This window comes from Penicillium riverlandense (assembly GCF_028828495.1).
Source record: "Penicillium riverlandense strain IBT 135883 chromosome Unknown utg000003l_segment0_segment0, whole genome shotgun sequence".
In the NCBI taxonomy this organism is placed as follows: domain Eukaryota; kingdom Fungi; phylum Ascomycota; class Eurotiomycetes; order Eurotiales; family Aspergillaceae; genus Penicillium; species Penicillium riverlandense.
Genome location: NW_026643196.1, coordinates 2,836,418 through 2,857,610, shown reverse-complemented (window position 1 = coordinate 2,857,610; position 21,193 = coordinate 2,836,418). Strand labels below are relative to the sequence as shown.

The window sequence follows — 21,193 nt, the reverse complement described above, 5'->3', positions numbered from 1 at the left end:
TGCGGTGGTCGTGCGGTCACTTTTTTCGTGACGGGAGGAGCACGGGGGGCTTTCCAGGATGTTCCGTCTGGTGGGGAGCCGACAATATTGGTCCCACTTGCGCGCACACGCTTCTCTAGCGAAGGAACACGCAATCCCGTTCCCCGAACAGGCGGAGAATCTGTTGAGGATTAGCAACAGGAATTGAGATATATGAAGTGCACATGAAGTGTGCCACATGGTAAAAGCAGGGTGGGATCAATCCTGATAGCTCCGCCCGATAGGGGCGAGATCGGTTGATCCTTACGTGGGGCAAATTCAGGCATGCGCAAAATCGATATCTATGTGCCGAGGGCTGATAAGACAAACTAAAATAGAGGAGAAAGCCTACCTGCCATGTCGGGATCGGGACTATCATTGTCTTCGGCAAAGGATGGCATGTGCAAATGAGATAGCCCGAGATCCAGCAAATTCGAGGACCTGGGAGAGCTTCACGGTTGGGGGACGAAGAGCAGATGCGCAACAAACCTTTCTTCCCGTAAAGAATTCAGGAGAAAAGCAAAAGTGATCAGGCAGCAAAGATGCACCGGCAATCGTGGAGGTGGGGGATTTTGTCGGACCCAGAAAAGAAACGACGGAAACGTCCCAGCGTTCAGGACCTTGGGGAATAAGTCAAGCTCGGTCCAGGCTTTGCACAATATGAAACAATCTAGAGCTGCGCAGAAGTTCAAACAATACTCTGCGGACACAAAGAAGAGTAGAGAGCAATGCGGCAGCAGAAAGAAATGTGTTCCAGTGGCAAAAAGTTTGCGAACGGGCTTATCGCTCAGGTGACCGGTGTTTGATGCCTGGCGGATCTGGCATACACTCCCCGCCTGGCGGAAACCCGGGGAAGGAGGCGCCCACGGTCCCCTCATACATAGCATAGTTGCGATCAACTGTCGCGAGAGAAAGGATTTGGAGGGGCACACGATCACCTTCCGGGTCGGGGTCTGATGGCGTTGTACGCAGGTCGAAGTCAGGACAGACAATGTGGTCGCACAGGGAAATGCATTCATATCAGCAGTATGTTGTCGCGCCGGGAATCATGTCGTCCATAAGGTGATTGTACACAGAGCGATACATCGTACACAGAGAGATAGTAGGCCGCAGAGGGCATAGTTTGTCGCATGTGGGGTGATTAGTGTTTGGGTTGGTTATCTTTGGCGCCATGGGAGGATCACGGCCGGGCCAGATAGTACCTTTCTGGTTCAGATGAGAATCGGCTAGAGCAAACATGATCATGGGTCACGATAGTGGTCGTGTTTGATGGCTGACTTGAATGCCCTGGAGGCTGGAATAATAAATTCCATTCTGGACAGGGATGAAGAGTGGAAGGTGGGAGAAGTTGGGCAGGGAGAGTGAGAGGGGATGTAAGTTACGATTGTCAGAGAGTGGTAAGAATGGTATTGATGCCTGAAAATTAGGGGGTTGATCGCGTGATGCAGCCAGCCCTACTGAGTATTGGCCAGCGCGGGCAGTCGCAGGGATCGTTGGGAAATCCAGACCGACCCGTCAATATTCACATCGCGGAGTGTATAATTCAACCACGGCTGTGGTTCCCCGTGTTCGTCCTCCTGCGACGAGACCATGAATCCGTCGATGCGCTCACGAGCTGTCGGGACCCGACCAGGCCGTCCCAGTAGATCCTCTAATGATGCGACATCGTCCAGCGATATCGTCGAGTCTTCCTCTAAGGCGATGAGGATGGCCACAAGCCGAGATGTAGGAATACACATATACAAGCCTTGCACGGCCGGGGCTTGCAGCAGAAACCGCAATGCCTGGCGTCGCAGCAGGGGAGCGCGACATTTAAGCGCGGTAATGAAGAGAGGAAGGTAGATCCCCATTTCAAAAGTAAATGAGGGCTGTCTGCCGTCTGGGTTGCATGTTGATGCGATCGCGGCGGGAGCGTAGCCGAGAATCTGGATGAACTCGGCCTCGTACTGGTCGAACGTGATCTGACTGGGGTTCAAGCAGGCCCTGGTTTCGACCAGGATGCTGAGGTAGGTCATGAGAAGGGTTGCAGTGGCACCGTCAACTTCACCGGTGCTTTGTTGAATGGGTTGAAGAGAGGTGAAAAGCTCGTACCAAATCTGCAGCTGCTTGAGCAGATGCTCTTGTCGCAGTATGAGAGCTGGCGAGTCTCGTAGGCGATCGTCAATACCTCCATGCCAATGATCTTTAAAATCGGTGTTGAGAGCCTTGAATTCTGCAACAAGACTGCAAAGGACATTTCGGGCCTCCCCCAACGAGGTGAACTGTTCCGTCATATCATCCAGCCCAGGGAACCAACTATCCTCACGAACGCCTCGAATAACGAATACCCAGGTACCCAGGCGCTGGAAAAGAGACTTGATCGTGGAGAGGAGTAGTGAAGACGTCGTTCGACCACCTGTTGCCATGTCACTGGTCATCATCTGCGCCCCCTGTTGGTACAATGTCATGGCAGCATTGCGATTTCCTTGCAAGAGCTCAATGGCAATGAACAGAATACAGCCGATCATCGACACTGTAACATCAGCCGTGCCGCTCTCGATCCGCTGCCGCAAGGCAGCCAGTGAGCGAGAATACCACACCAGCGCATCATGATGATAGCTATGCCGCACCGCAGCCGGACTTTTCAGGAGTGAAAATGGACGCGCTTCGTGAACGGGAGGGCGCTCATAAAGCGCACTCAGTGCGATCACCGCATCCCACACTGCCGGCTCCAGGCGACAGATTTGCAGAACGGAACCACTCCAGAAACCGAGGTCTAAGATCCCTGAGAGAGCAGGTCCGGCTTGGTGGAAGTAATACTCGAATGCGCGCCGTTCGGGATGTGAAGATTGCCCATAGTTGTCTAGCTGGGGCAAATTCGGCACGCTGGCTGTGTGCTGGGCGCGGTAAAAACAGCGCCGACCTGTGCTGGTGCAGCGCAGACAGAACGGTCTCTCCTCGCCACACCGGACACGCCGAATCCTGGGAGAAAAATGTAAGTCATTCTGCCAAGACTATGCAGGTAATGGGGGTAGCTCGGCAAGCTTACTTGCAGGTATCGCAGCCTGTCCTGGACTTGGTGCTGCCAACCCGGCCGGACTCTTTGCGGGGTGTCGTCATGCCCAGAACGAGATCGAGGCGATTATAGCCTCTATCGACTCTCAAATTTCATTGTCGGGTCGTGTAGCTCTCCCATTGCTGCCCCCTAAAGGGTAGTTGTGAGAAAATGAATTGAAGAGCGGAGTAGTGGGTCGGCGGCGGTCAAGTACATTCGGAAGTAAGCGCAGCATCTCCGACTGATGTTATTGGGGCGAAGCCGTCCACGCTTCTTTCTGCAGGGTCTCAGGCACACATCACTTACTGATTTGCCAACTCGGACGTGAGGCTTGTTGTGGCAAGAGATCAGCAGGTCTCATCCTCGTCGGCATCAATCACTCCACCCCGATGCCAAGCTGCGAAAAAAAACGACGATCCACCAGTGGAGTGAGTGAGACACGACCAGCCACTGTGAGAGATACGATTTTGCCAAAGTTTAGTTATATTTAGGATCTTGTGTTTCTCCGGAGTAGATGGAAGAGGGTACTGCAGGATATAGTCAAAAACTATATAAGAGGCTTCTTCCACTCTGATCTACATTGCTCCCCCAACATCCATTCCGCTTTCCTTATTCTAAATTCCTCAAAATGAAGCTCTCAGGAACAATCCTAACTTCCATCCTAGCCACCAGCGCCATGGCCTTCGACAAATGGCAACGTAGGTTCCCCTCTCCCTCGTCCATACATGGACCCTGCCCCGAAGACAGACTCACCATGATCAATCAGCATGGGGCAAACGTGACTACGCCTGCGTAAATGTCTACCAAGGAATCCCAGACCATTCCACCGTGACGGCCGGCCAAACCATCCATCTCCGTTTCAACCGAAAACCAACAACGCACTGCTCGGACCCGCTGAATAAATACCCCGGCGACGAGTACAGCGTGTTTCTGTACAACAACCCCGTGCGCCACCTGGATACCATCTCGTTTGACCAGTCTATCAGACTTGCCACTGGGATCCGCGAGGCTGATGGTGCGGTGGCGGTTAAAATCCCGGAGCATTTGCCTAAGGTCAAGAATGGGGATGTTTGGTATTTGAGGTTGAGTACTGATCTGCCTACGGCGCCGCAGGTATGTATTTTTCCCAAGTTTCCTTTGACCGATGTTGACTTTGGGTTGGGATAGATGCCTACGATTTATAATGCTGCAGGACCGTTTACCATCGCGGCTGCATAGATGGGTCTGAGATGTTGATACTGATTGCAAATCGGGGTCGGATAGCCCAGGGCCAGCAAGAAGGAAATTGCGTGCACACAGCCGCAGGCTGTGCAACCTCGAGTACAACAAGTCTGCCGATTACTGAGAAAGAATATGTTACAATAACAGCCTCATAGCATCAAATCATGCCATCGTATAATATGTATCTACTCTCACTAGTCACCCCTTCTCTTGCTATATGCATGCGGCACCATAACCATGCTTTCTATATATGCACCACTTGGCAGAAGACACTACCAAGTGCTCATTCATTTAATCCCGATAGGACACACTCCACACCGCGTAGCCATTCGCTGGCACGTTCGGCATGTGAGACACACGCAGGGATCCGCCGTGGGCGACATCGATATACGCACCGCTCGCGGCATACTGCAGAGAATAGCCCTGGCCAGCGCCGAGGAAGGTGATTTTCACCTCCGCTGCGTTGGACGGCTGGTCATTGGGAAACAGCTTGCCACCGGCTCCAAGCCAGCGGCCATCCAGTGCACTCGAGATGGTGAACTTCTGGCTCTCCTCGTCGCTGTTGTAGTGGATCACCCAGCGCTGAGACTTGGCGCTGTGGTTGGAGGATGCAGGGCTGCTGGACAGATGATTGCCCTGGCCCGGGTTCGTTAGAGCGGACCCGCCCTTCTCGAAGGTCAGATAGCGACCCTCGGTGAGGTAGCCCACGACCTGCTTGTAGCCTTCTTCGAACCAGAGGGCAGATTCCTCATCACCCTGCTCGCCATATGGAACAGGAGGGCGCTGAGGAGAATATTTGGCCTGGCATTGAGCCGAGCCAATGTAGGTACCCTTACTGTTCGTCTCTGGGGTCTCAGCGACGGGAATGTTGGGAAGAGAGTAGTCCGGGTGGTCGAAGTCGAATGCATTCAGCAGATTGGACATGTGAGCACGTCGCCACGGCACCATCTCATTCGTCACGACATTCTTGTAGCCACGGGCTTCCAACCACTGCTCCACGAACAAAATCTGGGAGTTGTGGTCTGCGCGTTCGGTGAAGACCTTGCCCCCACGGGTCCACGGGGAGATCAAGTAGAAGGGCACCCGGAAGCCAGGCCCCACGAAGACATCGCCAAACAAGCCCAACGGATCCTCTAACCATTCTCCAGGAGTGTCCTTCGGAGAGTGGAAAGGAGTGACGTGGTCACCCCAGCCGCCGGTCTCTGGATCGGTGTTAGGGACTTCTCTCGAGCTGTGGATCGGATGGTTTCTTACCGTCGTAGCTGACCATCAGCAGTGTGTTCTTGTACTTGGGGCTGTTGATAACCGCGTCGGTCACTTTCTTCTGCAGCCAGCCGCCATCCTTGGGCTGGTACGGCGGGTGCTCAGACAGCTCCATGGGACCGACGATGAAGCTGATTTCTGGCAGAGTGCCATTGCCAGCCCGGTTGTAGAAGTCATCCAGTCCAAGGTAGGACATGCCTCGCTGGGTGAGCGGAGAATCCTTCGAAGCGGTCTGGTACTGCTGGAACCAGGCCAGCGGGTTGTCGTCAAAGTTGTTCTTGTCCTGGTAGACCTGCCAGTCGACTCCAGCATCCTGATAGAACTCGTAGATGGTCTTCCACTTGAGCGGGTAGCAATTGACGTTCTTGCTCTCGCAGCCTGATTTATTGTTAGAACCCCGCAAAACACTAGACTAAAGGCTCGCTCACCTGGCACCTCGTTGTTATCAATATATACTCCACCCTGATCCGGAGTCTGCGGGCCTCCCGGGACGTTTACAGAGCCGCTGACTAGCGTGACACGGTTCGGGTTGGTCGCTGTGATTTGACTTTCCTGATACATGTCGCCCGAGGTCCAGCCCTCCGCCAGAGCGAATTGAATGGGGATATCCTGCCGTCTAAGATGACCCCAGCTCCACGGGGTGTTGTTCCGCGCCCACATATTGTTCAAGTCGTTGTTGAGGGCTGCATGGTTGGCCTGGTAGCCGTTGTCACCGGCCGCCATGCACTGAATAGCATCAGACCAATTGCCACCTTTGTAACCCAGGTAGAAAGGCAGCAAAGTGGTCGTATCGCTGGACATGCTCGAGTCGACATGTCTTGGTTCCACGTTAGAACCATTTTCACCAATTGGCAGTGCTGTAACACTACTCACTGATACCAAACGGGTTTCCCGTCTGCATTCACCTGGACGTTTGGGTCCTGGAAGCCACGGACTCCAGCCATAGTCCCAAAGTACTGACATCATTAGCTTAAATCTATGATCTTCCGAAAGTAGGACATACGGTGTCGAACGCGCGGTTCTCCTGCATAAAGATAACCACATGCTCAATGTCCTTAAGAGAGTCTCCGAAGACTGGAGTGCTGCTCAACAGCACTGCCAGGGCAGTGGCCAGCATTGACCGCGTATTTGGAGCCATGATATCACAGCATCCAGGAAGACTAAGGGTGGGGGCGCGATTGAGAAGATCGAAGGAAGGAGGAGCCCAGCAGTACTTAAAGTAATGCCACACCTTTCATCCCACCCTGGCGTCCTCGGCACCGTTCCGGACCCCTATGGGGTCGAGATAATTGCACGGTCACAATTTCAGGATCAGCAACATTCCCAACAGGGCCCTTGCTATTGATTAGTCGCAGAGAAAGCCAGAAGGGGCCAATGGGCGGATCCCTCGTGCATGCCGGACTCCATATTGATGAATCATGCGAATTCAACAACCCGCCAATGGTCATTCTGCGTTGGTTGCGTGACAGTTGCGCTGGGTCTGCGTTAATCTGCTCGGTCCGATCGGAAGTCGAACATTGTTCATGCAAAGGACAGCTGCATCTGCGGGTTTCAAATCAGTGAAGGTGCCAGGGGCACGTGGGGTCGCATCCCCTGCATCGATCCACCCCAGTTAATTGTTCCCCCTCGCTTCAGCTTGATCGGCAAGGGAACGGTGACATGCAGTAGGAGGTTAAAATCGCGTGTCGGACCTGACCACCCTCCGACCACCATGGAGAGCAGGCGTCGGAGAACCCCCCGCCCGGAGGACCAGATGCGACGACCGCGAGAGAAGCTGGGAAAACAACAGAAACATCATAAACAATATCGACCATGGCCTATTGTGAGCTGGGCGTTGGCAGTGTCCCTCTTGATTGTGTTGGCATATCTTCAAGGACCGGTGGAGTTCTCCCTCGACCGGTTAATATCGCCAATTCAACACCCACATAACCCTGAGCCTGAACCTGAGAATGCGGCTGCTCTCCGCCCTAGAATTGAGCTTCGCCCAGAGGAGCATGCCCCCCGTCCAGCGGTAACACAGTATCGGGATTGGCGCATTAGTACGGGGAACCGACGGCCAGATGGTGTGTTGAAACAGGTCTATCTGATAAATGGTGAGCGGGACTGTCCTACACTGGCGAGGGAAACCAACTGACCGAGATGGGCAAAAACAAAGACCTATTTCCGGGCCCAACAATTGAGGCTCGCTCTGGCGATACACTGGTCATCACCGTCACTAATGAATTGCAAGAGGAGTCAATTGCCTTACACTGGCACGGTCTCCATGTAGCCAGTGAGTTCATTTTAAAGTTGAGACATACGATGTATAGGAGCCACCCGCGGCTAATCACGCACAGATGCCATGGATGGCGCGGCAGGGGTATCACAATGTACCATCCCTCCAGGAGGCCAGTTCGTCTATAATTTCACCATCCCTCTAGACCAAAGCGGCACATTTTGGTATCACGCACACTCGGGTACCTCGAGAGCGGATGGCTTGTACGGCGGTCTGGTGGTTCATGCACCGACTCCCAAGTCTACCGTTCGGGGACTGATTTCCCGTGAGCATGGCCGCGACGAGTCGAGCTACGATAAGGAGCTTCTGCTTCTCATTGGAGATTGGTATCATCGGCGATCTGGGGACGTTCTTGCTTGGTATAAGGAGCCAGGCAATTTCGGGAATGAGGTATGATATATTCGCCGTTTCCCTCGGTTTCCGTCGATTTTTGACATTATTTTAGCCTGTTCCTGACTCCCTTCTGGTCAATGGAGTGGGCCATTTTGACTGTTCTATGGCCGTTCCCGCTCGTCCGCTGGACTGCCTGGCCCAATGGGTTAATTCATCATTTCTTGACCTTGACCCGGACACGAAGTACCGGATTCGTGTTGTCAACACTGGGTGTGTATCATACCTTCCATGGGGACTATTTAGCTAACCTACGTGACAGTGCTCTGGCTGGGATTTCCCTCATATTCGACCAAGAGCATCTAGACCTTATACAGCTGGATAGCATCGACACAGCGCGCTCTGTGCAGAACGATGTTAATTCGATTGGCATTCTATACCCCGGCCAACGCATGGACTTTATCCTTCACTCATCACCAAAAGACCCGAAGCAATCGTCTATAATGATTTCTCTAGACGAAGAGTATCAACGCCCACCCCTTCACAACACAAAACCATGTCACTAACAAACCACCCAGATGCTTCAAATACGTCAACCCAGCCCTAACACCCGAACAAACCTTCCAAATAAACTACCTCCCCTCATCCTCGTCCCCCGAATCAGCGGCTAAGGGCAAACTCTCCGAACCCACAATCCGCAACACTATCAACCTCGACGACATCCCATCCTCCCCTTCAGTCCTCAAAAACCTCCCCCCAAAAGCACAGGAAACGCACATCGTCTACACGAAGATACAGAAAATGGCCCGCAACGCCAACGTGCCATTCGGGTATTTCAACCATACGTCCTGGCAGACACAGCAGGATCCCCGCGTGCCGCTGATTGCTCTGCCAAGGAGTCAATGGGATGAGAATCAGTTCTCGTTTACGACTGGAAAGGAGACACAGTGGGTGGATCTTGTTGTGAATAACCTTGATGAGGGACCGCATCCTTTTCACTTGGTGGGTACATTCTCTCTATTTTGGTTTCAGATACCTATATACCATACCCAACGTACGCTACAAACTTCTGGTTCTATTATACTAACGGCCCTCCAGCACGGCCACCACTTCTACATCCTAACAGTCCAAGAAGCGACATTCGGCTGGGGCTCCTTCAACCCCTTCGTCGACGACTACCCACCAGGTCTAGAACCCGAAGAAACTACAGACAACACAAACGCAAAGACCTCCCAAGAACAACCCTACGACCTCACCCGCGCCTCCCTCCGCGACACAGTCCAGATCCCCAGCCGCGGGTACGCCGTGCTACGTTTTCGCGCGGATAACCCGGGCGTGTGGATGTTTCATTGCCATATTCTGTGGCATCTTGCGACGGGGATGGCTATGCTTATTGATGTACAGGGTGATCCGGGTGGAGTTGTAGCTCATGTCGGTTCAAAGGGGATCTGTTCTGGCTGATCCCCTGGTGTTCCAATTGATGTATACATGTTGCCTAGTTACTCATGCATTGTATAGTACAATAGAAGATTTCTAGAAAGAAAGTCTCATCTTTGTTAGGAGCAAGGATTTCCGGGGTAGAATTAAATAGACTGTCGCCTGTTCGAATAATGCTTTTGTCGTTGATGATAACGACATAAACATGATTCCTTCAAAGGAAGCGCAATGCAAAGAATGGATCCGTACGGATCGAATATGATCCTGGCCTCCAACGAGCGCATATAGCAGAACGCCGCAAAAACACCATTCCCGTGTAAAGATGAAAGAAAGAGAGTAACAAGAAGGCAAGGACCAGCTTCGCCATTTCAGATTCATACACGTACAATGGAACGAAAGTGAGGAAGTAAGTTTCCCTAAGTCGCGGCGGAGGCCCATTCCACTACTTCCAAGGCGCACACGACGAGGATGAGCGTGGATGGGAGGATCCTAGAAGAGACTCATGATCAGCCACATTTCCATATCGAGGGTGAGGGGAGAATAACATACCAGACGACATAACTCTGGAAAAGCAGCTTAGACATAGCCCCGACGTAGACGTTATTTATTTGACAGATCTGCGCGAGCTGCAGCGCGGAGGGCGCACCAGCCAGCAAGAAGCAAACGATGATGAAGATAGGGTCATCAAGGATGCTGATGGGGACGTACTTGGCCAGCAGAGCCAGGAACGGTGCCATGATAATAGTGGGCAGGAGCATGCGCGCAATCAAAGAAGCGATAATAACCTTGCGCTCGTCTTGCGGGTGTTCCATGTCAGCGAGGGCTTCTTGAGAGAGGGTATTGCGCGCGAGATTGGCGCCCAGCACGACAAGGATCAGCGGCACGGCGACCTGGCCGTTTTGGTCGATGGCGCGGGTGACGGAGTTGCGGATGAAGGTCCCGTCATCGAAGAAGAGGCTTTGGAGCGCTGGGACCGAGGCTACAATAATTGCGACCAGCATTGCCCACAGTGGCGGGTTCATGAAGTCCCAGAGTCCGTGGAGGAAGCGGGTTGCTCCATGAGTGAAGACTGTGAGCCCCTTCTGGACGTGAGGTGGGAGACGCTGATATACTGCGTTTGTTCGCTTCTCAAACCAGCATCGGAGGCGGTCGCCATTTCGGCGAAGAGAAGCTTTCCAGATCTGGAGGCGGGTCTGCTGCGCTTCGTGGGCTTCTCGTGCCGTCACCTCGACATCTGGAAACGATAAGATGTGGCCCTGGGAGCTCTGACGAGGCAAGAACGGGCCTCGCGGCGGTGGGCCGATCAAAGACTGGGTTTCTTCAGGATCAGTATCTTCATCCGCTGCATCGTCGGAATGAAGCATAGACAGCTTCGTGTATGAGTAGGTTCGCGCCGTCACAGGGGTTTGGTCTCCAGACGGGAACCCGCCGTCATGATGCTCCAGATCATCCGAGTTGCGTGTGCGCACTAGCGGCTCATCCGGGTCTGTCTGGTTGGGATTATCGGTGTAATGCGCCTGGCCCTGCTCGATGCGCGTGTGCGCGCTATCCGCGCGCTCAGCTTCTTCGAGAAATCGTTCCTTGGGCGCCAACAGAACATGGTATCCCCAGCTCCAGCGGACCAGTTGGCCCAGCTGTTGGAAGATAAGCAGATATAGAATCCCCCGCGCGGCTACCTCATCGTCGTTGTCGTTCGGGATGCGGTCCCAGTGGAGGCCTTTGAGGGTCTGCGAGAGCGAGACCACGAGGGAAATGGGGAGGGAGTTGGAGTTGCCAAACACCTGATGGAGAAAAATGTCAGCCACGATAATTCTGATGGTGATCATCACATGATAACACTAACCGCCATAGCAGCGACGAAGTTGGACTTGCGCTTCTTGAATCGAAAGCATCGTGAGACAAGGAAGGAACAGGCATATGAGACGAAGGTCTGGACGACAAAGATCACAGGGATGATAGCCAGGTCGGTCAGCTTTTCTGCTGTCAGCTGCGAGCCGAGCTTGGTGAAGACTACATTCGTCCGTCAGTCAATGGTCGGGCGCTGCGATGATTCGAGCGTGGGATTCATACTAAGACAGGGAGTGAAGAGGGTCACGTTGAGATTGGCCAGCAGTTTCTGGGCATCTGCATCTAACATGCCCTGACGAGCAGCGATATAGCCCGGCAGACTGACACAGACGACTTCGAGGACGGCCTCAAAGACCAGGAGGACTAGATGGAAGAAGGAGGGATGACTGGCACGGTCGGAGACGCCCGTTGTGGTCAGGGCAGAGGAGAGGGCGCCGACATTCTGAAAGGAACGGGGCGCGTTAAAAATGGCCATGGACAGAGAGAGCGCGAGATGGCGATGAGGATGAAGATGATGGAGGGGCCTTTCCCTGGGAGAGAAAGAAAGAGAGATTGTCCGCTCCTTGATAACAAGGTTCGTCTGCCTAGATGACTAGTTGGAGCAACGGTCGGGCCAACAACGAGAATCGTCCAAAGGTAATGAAATGGCCTGCTTGAATGCACGACAGAATGGACCTTGGTATTTTAACCAAGTCTTGGAATAAAGAATAATTGAACTACCATGCTATAATCCGTCCTTGTTATTCCCGGTGACGCAACCCATCGTTATCCGCGCAAATCAGGAATGGTCTGGTCTGTGCACGAACGAGTATAGAATCATGATCGAGGCGAGTAACTTATGTAGTATGACTCGGGTGGCAAGCAAACACTGGTATAATACACATCGTCTTTTATCGGCTACACGACAGCCCGTGCAACTACTAGCTCCTTTGGTTTTACTCTTCCTCCACATACCCGAGCTTCTCGCCCACCTTGATGCGCTGCCCTTTCTCAATGCTCCACCTCCAGCCGCCGCGTCGATGCTCCTCCGGCCAGCCGGCATCAATCGATTTGCGTGTGCCCAATGGAGCCTCAAATACCATCACGATCGTGCTACCCAGTTGGAACCCGCCCATCTCCTCTCCACGCTGCAGGGGGTGTCCACCGAGGGCCTGGCTGGCGTGTCGATAGGTCGCCTCGACGAACCCGGGGTATTGCTCGCCCCGCTTAGCGGCTCTGGCCGCTGCCAGGTCTGCAGCACTGTCAGTCAGCAAGCTGTTGGTGCGCAGTTCCGAATCGAAATTGATCTTGATGGACCCGACATTCGTGGCGCCGACGGGTGTGTAACTGAAGAAGCCCCAGCGCCAACGGCCCAGAAGGGCGACGCGCTCATTAAGGGTGAACAAGCCGGGGAGGTGGCGCTGCAGGTATGGCGACACGGAGTACAGTTCACCGGCAAAGTGCCGCCGGCTCTCGACCACCCAGGCGGCGGGCGAGTGGAAACGGTGGTAGTCTCCGGGCGCCAGGTAAATCACCACGTAGAACAGTCCGTGGTTGTGAGCTTTTTGGGGAGCATACCACGGAGTCCCATCCCCGAGAGCCAGCTCTTCTTGAACCTCGAGCTCGGTGGCAGGCTTGGACGTTGTAGAGGCATCCACTGAGGCCCGTCGCGTCGCTGGTTGTCCCGGGCCACCAGAAATTAGAGTAGGGAGGGTGTAAGAGATGCCGTTGACGCGGGCAAATTCCTCATCCGCGGCCATGGTTTCCGCATCCTTTGAGGTCGGCTCCGTGATCTGATCCGTGAGTCGTTTGGTGTGGTCGACGTGCGAAGGCGTGGCCGACCCTAATAGCGCATCTAGGCTGTAGGTCATTCCTTTGACCTGCTCGACCTCGCCGCGCTCGATCATGCCAAACTGCAGGACCCGGCCATCCGACGGCGACAACAGCGCATGTGGATCTGGGTCCAAGGGCCGAACGCCTGGCTTCAATTTGCGATAGAAAAATGCCGCCAGGTTCGGGTAGGTGTGCAGATCAGGCTCCGCGACCTCGTCGAGGTTAACCCCAAAGGCCCACGAGTACAGCTTGAAGCCCGGCACCCGGAAATAGTACGGGAGCTCAATCTCGTTGAACCGACCCCAGAGCCGCGACATGGCCTTCAGGGGTAATGTGGACATGATCTGAACCTGCCAGGACCCCGTGGGCACAATTCGAGGGCGGCGAGGTGGCCGCCGGCCATTTTCCCAGTCCTCCTCACCAGCATCCCGAGCCTGTCGCTCCTTTTCCGCTCGATGAGCCTTGTAGAACTGCAGCAGCCCTATGAAGCCAATACCGAGTCCGACCGGAATTGGGTACCACTCCACCTTGGTATTCCGCAGGGCAAACCGGAGGCGAGACCCAAACCCTCCTTTTCCATTATTGTTGTCATGATTATTGTCTTTGTGGTACTGTCTCCACGATTTGGATGACGAGAAATGGCGAACGCTGGCTTTGTGCCGGGCCGTTGCCCTGAATGAAAAAACCTCCATCGGCGCGACACCCCGGCGAATAGGGGCAAAATGACACAAACAGAGAGATGATGTGAGGCGCTTGGCCATAATGCTGCCAGAGCTTCAGTCCATGGGCATCAGCCAAGAAGCATACACCGGCAGAGGTCAGAAGACGTTTTATCGCCATCCCAAAGGGGAAATGTCTTTTTGTTTTGGATCCTAGCCGACTCACCGCCTAGAGCTTCACCGCCCGGCAGATCTTCTCGTGCCCAGCTTGTCTGCTCACGCCTCATCAAGTTGCTTTCTTGTCTTCTTCTGCACACTACCGCACATCCGTCTTGTCCTTTCAGACTCAGTGTCAAACCCTGTTTCCCGCTGCTTTCTCCGTGTCTTTTGGTGTCCCGCTGTGATCGTTCTACCTTCCGCTGACACATTGCCATCCGTCTTATCGCCAGCCTTGAAGCCAGATATCAAGATAGCGGCCGCATTCGGGGCAGCTTCTGTGCTCAACAAGGCTGGGGAAGCCGGTGGCAGTGACCGTTGGCCCCGACGCTCCCATTCCCACACACAGCCATCTACAATTTTGTCCTCACGAGGATTGATCCTCTGATCATCGCCGTAGGAAACAGCCAGGCCCTACAATCCGTGGAGATGGCGTCCACCTCTCCACCGGCCGCGTCGCCTAAGGCGAATACGAGCCCTACCACAATCACACTTCATATTCTCTGCCCTTCACTCGCCCCTCACAATCGCATCACTATGTTGAATCTTGCGCTCTCAACTACAATTGCGCAGCTGAAGGATAGACTGGCCGCTGCTATCGCAACCCACCCCGCGCCGTCGACGCAGCGCCTCATCTATGGCGGCAAGCGCCTTGAACAGGATGATGTGACATTGGAAGCTGTTCTGGCTCCGATTGATGTAAGGTTTTTAGTGTTTTGTTCTTGTGTTCTGGCCACTAACTTCTTTGTAGGGTAACCAATACTCCATCCACCTTGTGCTGCCACCCGGACCTCCCGCACCTACTACAACGGCCTTCTCGACGTCTATGAATCATGGCTCTTCCAACATTCCTCGCCTGAGGCATCCACAACACACTGCCAATCCAATTGGAGATGGGATGTACGACCTGCGTGGGCCTGATCCGGCCCCAATGCGACAGACAAGTCCGTACCCACAGCGAGAACCGTCCCGGCCCGTCGCTTCAGGGCCAGAGATGCCTACGGAGCTAGACCACGAGAATCGTGAGATCGTCGGTCCCATGCAGCAGAATGTTGGGCATGAAAATCAAGGTCAGCTAGTCTGGCCTCCTCGTCCTGGCCATGGAGTATACGCTGCTCGTGCCGTGTACCCCGGACGGCAGGAGGACCCATTGTACCGTCACTATCAAGTAGCCATTCCGAGACGCCACAATGACTACCCTCCGCCTCCCTATTCTTCTGAACAAGCGCCACCGCCAGCAAACACAAACACTGAGTCTTCAGCGACGGTTGTGACTGCCTCCCAGATGTCTTCTACAAACGCATCCTGGCCTGGTCAAGCCAATTCAACCTCCCCTCGGTCTTCCCATTCAGAAGCGCCCCTTTCTGTGGAGGAGGAACTTGCCCGCGTGCGCCGCATTAGAGAGCTACGTGTTGATATCGAGAACACTGAACGCCAGCTTGCTGTGGGTAGCTTGCCTCCGATGGATCGCATCATTCAGATGCGGAACGAGCTGTTCCAGATCCAGGACGCACGGTATCGCAACTACTTTGCTGCTCGGGATGGCGAGGTCGAGTCGTTGATCACTCGCATCTGCAACCTCTACCAGCGCGTCGACCAACTCCATGTCGTCCAGACCCGGTTCCCCTCCTGGCCATTTGACAATCCATCTGCCATCCCGATCCGCCGGACCTACCTGGTGAGATCACCGAATGGATTTCAGGGGATTCTCACGCCCCCGGTTACCACAGGTACAGTCCAGGCACCACTTTTTGCGCCGCACACTTCTACCCAGACGGGCCCTGCTCTGGCCCCTGGACCCCAAGAGGGAATTGTCGGAAACGCCGTCCGCCATGCAGTTCTCGACCAGCAGCGCCGTCCCAACCCCGCCGAGCAACGTCGTGGCTTTGCCCGGCATCTGCGCCGCATTTGGCTCTTCATGCGACTGTACTTCTTCTGCTACATGATCAGCGACCCGGGGACCTGGACTCGTATCATCTTTGTCGGCTGTGCACTTCTGTTTGCTCTTATATCTGACACGGAGATCCCTCAGCAGCTGCATGGAATGGTGCTTGCGCCTATCCAGCGCCACCTCGAGGGACTCGTGCACCTTGGTGAACCTGGCGAGCAGAATGCTCAGAACCAGGCCCAGGCGGGAGCCACCCAGCCTGCTACAATTAACCATGAACAGGATAACACCGTGGCTGGTGGCATTCAGCACCACATCCGCCGCGCGGAACGCTCGGTTCTTCTTTTTTTGGCCAGCCTAGTTCCTGGTATCGGAGAGCGTCAGGTTGAGGCCCGCAATGCTGCAGAGGCCGCTCAGAACGCCGAGCGTGCCCGTCAGGAGGAAGAGCAGCAGCGTGAGCAGACTGCCCCCGAGGCTGACCACAATGAGAATGCCAATGCCAACAACGCCCAGCCCGTCCAGGAGACGGCTGGCGCTGGCAACGCCGCCTAAATCACAATCACCACTGCCCACACGCGGTTATGTTGAAAAGACCGCTGAATCTACAACGACACCCTTTCTTGTTTGCATAGACTTCTATCTAGGAGTACACCACCAGCATCTGTTCAAGTGATACCCCCCTGCTTTTGTCTTTTCCATTTCACAACAACCATTTTTCACCGCAATCTAGCGCACATTCAAGAAAGCGATTACACATGCTGTTCTTTTGTTATCTCTCGGCAGCGCCACCATCGCCTTGCATTTGCATCGCCTTCCATCCATCTACCTGAGCGCTTCATTCTCCATTTCCCTATTATGTATGAGACCATGTACGAATTTCTGCCAGATTACCATTTTTTCTTGAAGTGTGTTTCGATTCAATTAAATCTTGTGTGTTTTTCGATGATTTGGTTGAATTTCCGGGGGAGAACTGTTTTTTTGTTTTTCTTTGCTTTTCAAACCAGAGTTGTTTTTCCCTTTTCTATTGGCAGGTATGTGGAGTATCAAAATTATTCAGCTTTATTCTTATTTCCACTTTCTTTCTATGTAGTATGTAGTATACCGACACTGTATGATGTATGCATAGACTATAGCTTGGCCCCAGATCTACTGCTCTCAAGGGTAGACGACAAGACGGAAGATGTATCAGATGGCGGAGCCATAGGTCCTGTATCGAAGCCTTCCTCGCCGTTGAAATGCCTGTCATATCAATCCATTAGTATGGGCACTTACGCAGAAGAAAGAGAAGGAAGAGAAGAGAGAACTCACCATCCACGCTCAGCACCACCGCTCAAAAAACTACAGTCCCCATTCGAGACACAGTCCCACCCACCACCAACACCGCGCCCATTCATCCAGTCCGGTACACGAGTTGATCCACGCAGGATCTTCGTCCCCCCAGCAAGATCCCCCTCGTCCTCTTTACCTCGTTGACCATGCCCACTATCAATATCTATACCCACACCCCTCCGGCGAAAAGTACTTAACCCCGCCGTAAAAACCGCAAAATCCTCCACAGAACTATCCTCCGGCATGCATCCCGTCAGAGCCCGTCCCATAGCAATAAGCGGCGCTGCATGCGAGCAGATCAAAAGCGACTTGCTGGTACGTTTCTCCGGTGGGAGATCCGCTTCTACCGCAGTGATTTCGGCGTCCACGTCGGCGATTATTCCCTCCAGTGCTGTGGCAAGGCGGTTATGTAGTTGGATTATTGTTTCGCCGCGCGTGGAGGGGTGGAGGAGCGGTGTGTAGGTTTCTTTTTCTGGGGGTTGGACCAGGCTTGGGAAGTGCAGGTGCATCTCTGAAGGAGTTGGATGGGAGGGGTGCGTGAAGAATGTTGTTGGGCCGAACCATTCGCTTTATCGTCTTGTTAGTATATATAGTAATAACTGGCATATGAAACGGCCGGGGGAAGAAAGGAAAGCCGGGAGCTAGTGTATGTGGGTGGGTATTTGGGAAATACTAACCCAAGTCCATTCTCAAGCCTCACATCCAACACAGCACCCTCCTCTATCCCCCATTTCCCATTCCTTTTAGATCCATTATGCCCCTGCTCAGCAGCAATTCGCATCAAACCCTCAACAGACGGTTGAATCGTCGCCAAACACCGATAAAACGGACTCGAATATACCCTAAACGGCTTGGGATGGAACTCCGGTGCGGTAATATGTGCAGCCAGCTCATGCGACTGTCTCACGCCATGGGAGGTTAGTGCCGGGTCGGCTGGGTTCCCTGTCGGCGTGGGAAATTGGGATTTGTATTCGCCGGTGCGGAAGTCGATTGTCCAGTTGAGGCGGTGCTGACGGTTAGGTGTTAGTTCTGCTATTCAGGGATAGGTAGGTGTGTATGTAGGCAGGTATAGACTTACACCATGGCGAGTGAGGTATATCGTGTCTAGAGGCATGGTGGATGGAGGTGCGAGAAGTAGGAGTACTCCGGGCATCAGTCCGTTTTGCGGGGATGGTGGCAGAATACAGGGCGGTGAATATGGGCCTCGGTCCGGTTGTACAAGTATGGGAGCCCGGACTGCTGCGAGTTACAGATGGCGGTTATCTACTACAATGCCTTGCAAAACTGTCTTGTTCCATGATACTCACGGATTGTTTTCCAACCTGATGCCAAGACCCGGCCAATCGCAGTTTAGGCTCCAAAAAGACCCCTGATAAGCACAATCTCCGTACCTCTCCTTAGGGCAAATTCCTGTCGTGGCACTGGCTCTTCCACTGGATCTGATATGCATTGCCATTCTGGATGAAACTATTTTGTGAAGAAGGAATGCACTTGAACGGTTACTCTGAATGTTTCGCATCTCTCTGAGGTAACGGGATCCTTGGAAACGAGACAGGTATATTAGTCTATAATCTTATCAACATTGCACAGTAGGTAATTCATCATACTTACGAGCGTGAAATCTTATCTTAGCGGAAGTAAAAGAAGGCCCTGCCCTTGGAACTATATGTATTTACAATCTTTTGTCAACTTCTGATCGGTTCAGGGTTAGGCCTATATTCTCGTTTCAACATTTCTAAGTATTCTGCCTTTGCTATTTGTTATCCTATCTAATGTTAAATGGCTCGATCCCGGATCCTGCTGTTTCTAGTCCTCCTGACTGTTGGACCCTCGTCCCATTCTATGGTTCAATTGGCACCTGATTGCCCCACTCTGAGAATCAACGTCCCTTGGTGCGACAGGAGATCAGTTGGCAATCAATCGCTGAAGCAGTCAAGTCACACCACAGAATTGCAAGCACGAGCTTATTCACGACATGGTTAGCAGTGGAGAGCTATTTACATCACAGAAGGCACAAGCTCCTTCCGATCAGAATATGATCGGTATTTCCCAGCGAACATGACGCGGAATCTCTTCCCAAAATATATGAAGATCAAGTTGCCCAACAAGATGGCGGTAACAATCAAGCCGAAGCCTACGTAGAATCAACCTAAGCCGGTTGCTTGGCTCCATGGGTTTTGAATGAAAACGAAAAGCGTGGAGATCAGATTACTGACGAACGTGATACCTACCATGAAGTCGGGGACTATCTAGTATGGGTCAGTTGATGCTATTCGTTGAGGTGAATGGTGGGGTATGCGTACGTCCATGTAGGCGTCGGTGAGATATGTTAACGCTGAACTGCTTCCTGGGACAATACCGAATGAACTAATACCCAGACCGAATGCGGGAAGCAACCAGTGTGACTGGTGATTCAGGCCGATTCCAAACATAAATAAGCCAGCGGGCACGAGAGGGGTGCAGACGAGAGCGAGCCAAAGTCGCATCTCGGGCTCGTAGATGCCTTGCCGTCTTTTAGCAAGGTAGAGGACAAGCGAGTCGCTTAGCGGTCCACAAACTAGAGCTCCTAGTGTGGTGCCGACGAATAGGGGTATACCCATTAAGCCAATCTGCTGCGGATTAAAATTATACGGAGGCAACGTCATGACCGACGAGTATGTCGTTACTGTGATCGTGGTACAGGCATTCAGCATTCCGTACTCGAGTGCCATAAAGGCAACCGCTGGGAAGCTGAATAGGATCACAAGCGGCTGGTAGGTTTGCCTCGCCATTTGACTAAGCGACATTGGTGAGGTGGACCAAAGTGCTAGCTTCTGCCAGTATGTCTTTTTCGGAATCGACGTATCGATGCGGACGACTGTTAATTCCACATGTACCGCCTGCGTCTCGTCTGCACCTGACAGCGGCATCTCGGGACCCTTTTTATGGAATAGTTGCTCAGGATGAATTTTGTCAGGTCCTGCTACCCCATGAATCGGACGTGAAAACATCGTTTCTTCATAACAGAATATGAAAACGACCAGTCCGGCGAAGAGGAGGATGACCATCCACCACCAGACCCAACGCCAGCCTTGAGAGGGTATAATGTAACCGCCGGCTAATGGCGAGAACGTCGCTCCCAGATTTATACACCAGTAGTAAATAGTGTTCGCGGTTCCTCGGTGATGTATAAAATAGACATCTGCTACCGTCATCTGCACTAATACTTCCGAAAGGGCTCCAATAATGCAAGTGAGAATATTGCTTAGCATGAGGTCTGCAACATTTTGCATCCTAGCAAGCCAGACACAAAGCCCGCATTGAGCGGCGCTGCTGAGGATATAGACCGGTCGTCGTCCGTATTTGAGTGAGAAAGGCACGAGTATAATAGCTCCAATAGAAAGGGCCGCGCAGCCGGCAGCGTAACTATCGTTTAATATCGCATAGCTAAAGCCTAGCTCCTGGTTCACTGGTCCCCAAGTTACTGTAGCCACGTCGATCCTGCTAGATTAGATTGCGTGTACATCTCTCCCGACCAGGGGACTCACAGTGCAAGAACCATCATAGCATAATAGCAGGCGAGCCCGAAGTTCAGATTTTTGCGCCATAGCGGCCAGTTCTAGCAGGTTTCATGCGTTTAGCATTTGGTGCTTGAAGGGCTTTAAATAGTAATCTTACCAGAGGGTCATTGGGGTCACTGGAAGGCTTTGGCTGCAGGATAACTTCGGCCGCTTCGCTGGGTCGTGACAGTTCTGCCGTAGTACACAACGATGAGACCATGTCTGCATGTTTGCTGGTAGCGCATCATGCCACTCACCTTCAAGCCGGACTGTTCCGGGAGGCCGGGCAGAGTCCACATCTTGGTTATTGGCATCAGTCGGCAT

General features: G+C 53.2%; 9 protein-coding genes across 9 annotated transcripts; 3 read left to right on the top strand and 6 right to left on the bottom strand.

The window, feature by feature from the left end:
- Positions 1–1,472: 1,472 nt before the first annotated feature.
- On the bottom strand, positions 1,473–3,117 carry N7474_004820 (Zn(II)2Cys6 transcription factor domain-containing protein; the record flags this gene model as incomplete). The annotated part of the gene is made up of 2 exons (XM_057196235.1): positions 1,473–2,979; positions 3,047–3,117. 2 exons carry the CDS (start codon positions 3,115–3,117, stop codon positions 1,473–1,475), a joined length of 1,578 nt encoding a protein of 525 aa, XP_057053631.1.
- Positions 3,118–3,680: 563 nt separating this feature from the next.
- Positions 3,681–4,219, top strand: N7474_004819 (uncharacterized protein; the record flags this gene model as incomplete). Its single annotated transcript, XM_057196234.1, has 2 exons — positions 3,681–3,750; positions 3,819–4,219. 2 exons carry the CDS (start codon positions 3,681–3,683, stop codon positions 4,217–4,219), a joined length of 471 nt encoding a protein of 156 aa, XP_057053630.1.
- Positions 4,220–4,564: 345 nt separating this feature from the next.
- N7474_004818 (nonhemolytic phospholipases C family protein) lies at positions 4,565–6,653 on the bottom strand (the record flags this gene model as incomplete). The annotated part of the gene is made up of 5 exons (XM_057196233.1): positions 4,565–5,475; positions 5,528–5,914; positions 5,965–6,353; positions 6,410–6,492; positions 6,540–6,653. The coding sequence occupies 5 exons, from the start codon at positions 6,651–6,653 to the stop codon at positions 4,565–4,567; spliced, it is 1,884 nt and encodes a 627-aa protein (XP_057053629.1).
- Positions 6,654–7,247: 594 nt separating this feature from the next.
- N7474_004817 (multicopper oxidase-domain-containing protein) lies at positions 7,248–9,602 on the top strand (the record flags this gene model as incomplete). Its single annotated transcript, XM_057196232.1, has 7 exons — positions 7,248–7,575; positions 7,635–7,808; positions 7,873–8,201; positions 8,257–8,414; positions 8,464–8,664; positions 8,720–9,143; positions 9,240–9,602. 7 exons carry the CDS (start codon positions 7,248–7,250, stop codon positions 9,600–9,602), a joined length of 1,977 nt encoding a protein of 658 aa, XP_057053628.1.
- Positions 9,603–9,994: 392 nt separating this feature from the next.
- Positions 9,995–11,901, bottom strand: N7474_004816 (Auxin Efflux Carrier superfamily; the record flags this gene model as incomplete). The annotated part of the gene is made up of 4 exons (XM_057196231.1): positions 9,995–10,067; positions 10,128–11,359; positions 11,422–11,588; positions 11,649–11,901. The coding sequence occupies 4 exons, from the start codon at positions 11,899–11,901 to the stop codon at positions 9,995–9,997; spliced, it is 1,725 nt and encodes a 574-aa protein (XP_057053627.1).
- Positions 11,902–12,361: 460 nt separating this feature from the next.
- Positions 12,362–13,999, bottom strand: N7474_004815 (phosphatidylserine decarboxylase 1; the record flags this gene model as incomplete). The annotated part of the gene is made up of 1 exon (XM_057196230.1): positions 12,362–13,999. One exon carries the CDS (start codon positions 13,997–13,999, stop codon positions 12,362–12,364), a length of 1,638 nt encoding a protein of 545 aa, XP_057053626.1.
- A 651-nt stretch (positions 14,000–14,650) lies between these two features.
- On the top strand, positions 14,651–16,553 carry N7474_004814 (uncharacterized protein; the record flags this gene model as incomplete). The annotated part of the gene is made up of 2 exons (XM_057196229.1): positions 14,651–14,812; positions 14,865–16,553. The coding sequence occupies 2 exons, from the start codon at positions 14,651–14,653 to the stop codon at positions 16,551–16,553; spliced, it is 1,851 nt and encodes a 616-aa protein (XP_057053625.1).
- A 575-nt stretch (positions 16,554–17,128) lies between these two features.
- On the bottom strand, positions 17,129–18,444 carry N7474_004813 (uncharacterized protein; the record flags this gene model as incomplete). Its single annotated transcript, XM_057196228.1, has 4 exons — positions 17,129–17,240; positions 17,310–17,897; positions 18,008–18,339; positions 18,409–18,444. The coding sequence occupies 4 exons, from the start codon at positions 18,442–18,444 to the stop codon at positions 17,129–17,131; spliced, it is 1,068 nt and encodes a 355-aa protein (XP_057053624.1).
- Positions 18,445–19,474: 1,030 nt separating this feature from the next.
- N7474_004812 (uncharacterized protein) lies at positions 19,475–21,193 on the bottom strand (the record flags this gene model as incomplete). The annotated part of the gene is made up of 5 exons (XM_057196227.1): positions 19,475–19,579; positions 19,634–20,810; positions 20,858–20,928; positions 20,988–21,061; positions 21,127–21,193. The coding sequence occupies 5 exons, from the start codon at positions 21,191–21,193 to the stop codon at positions 19,475–19,477; spliced, it is 1,494 nt and encodes a 497-aa protein (XP_057053623.1).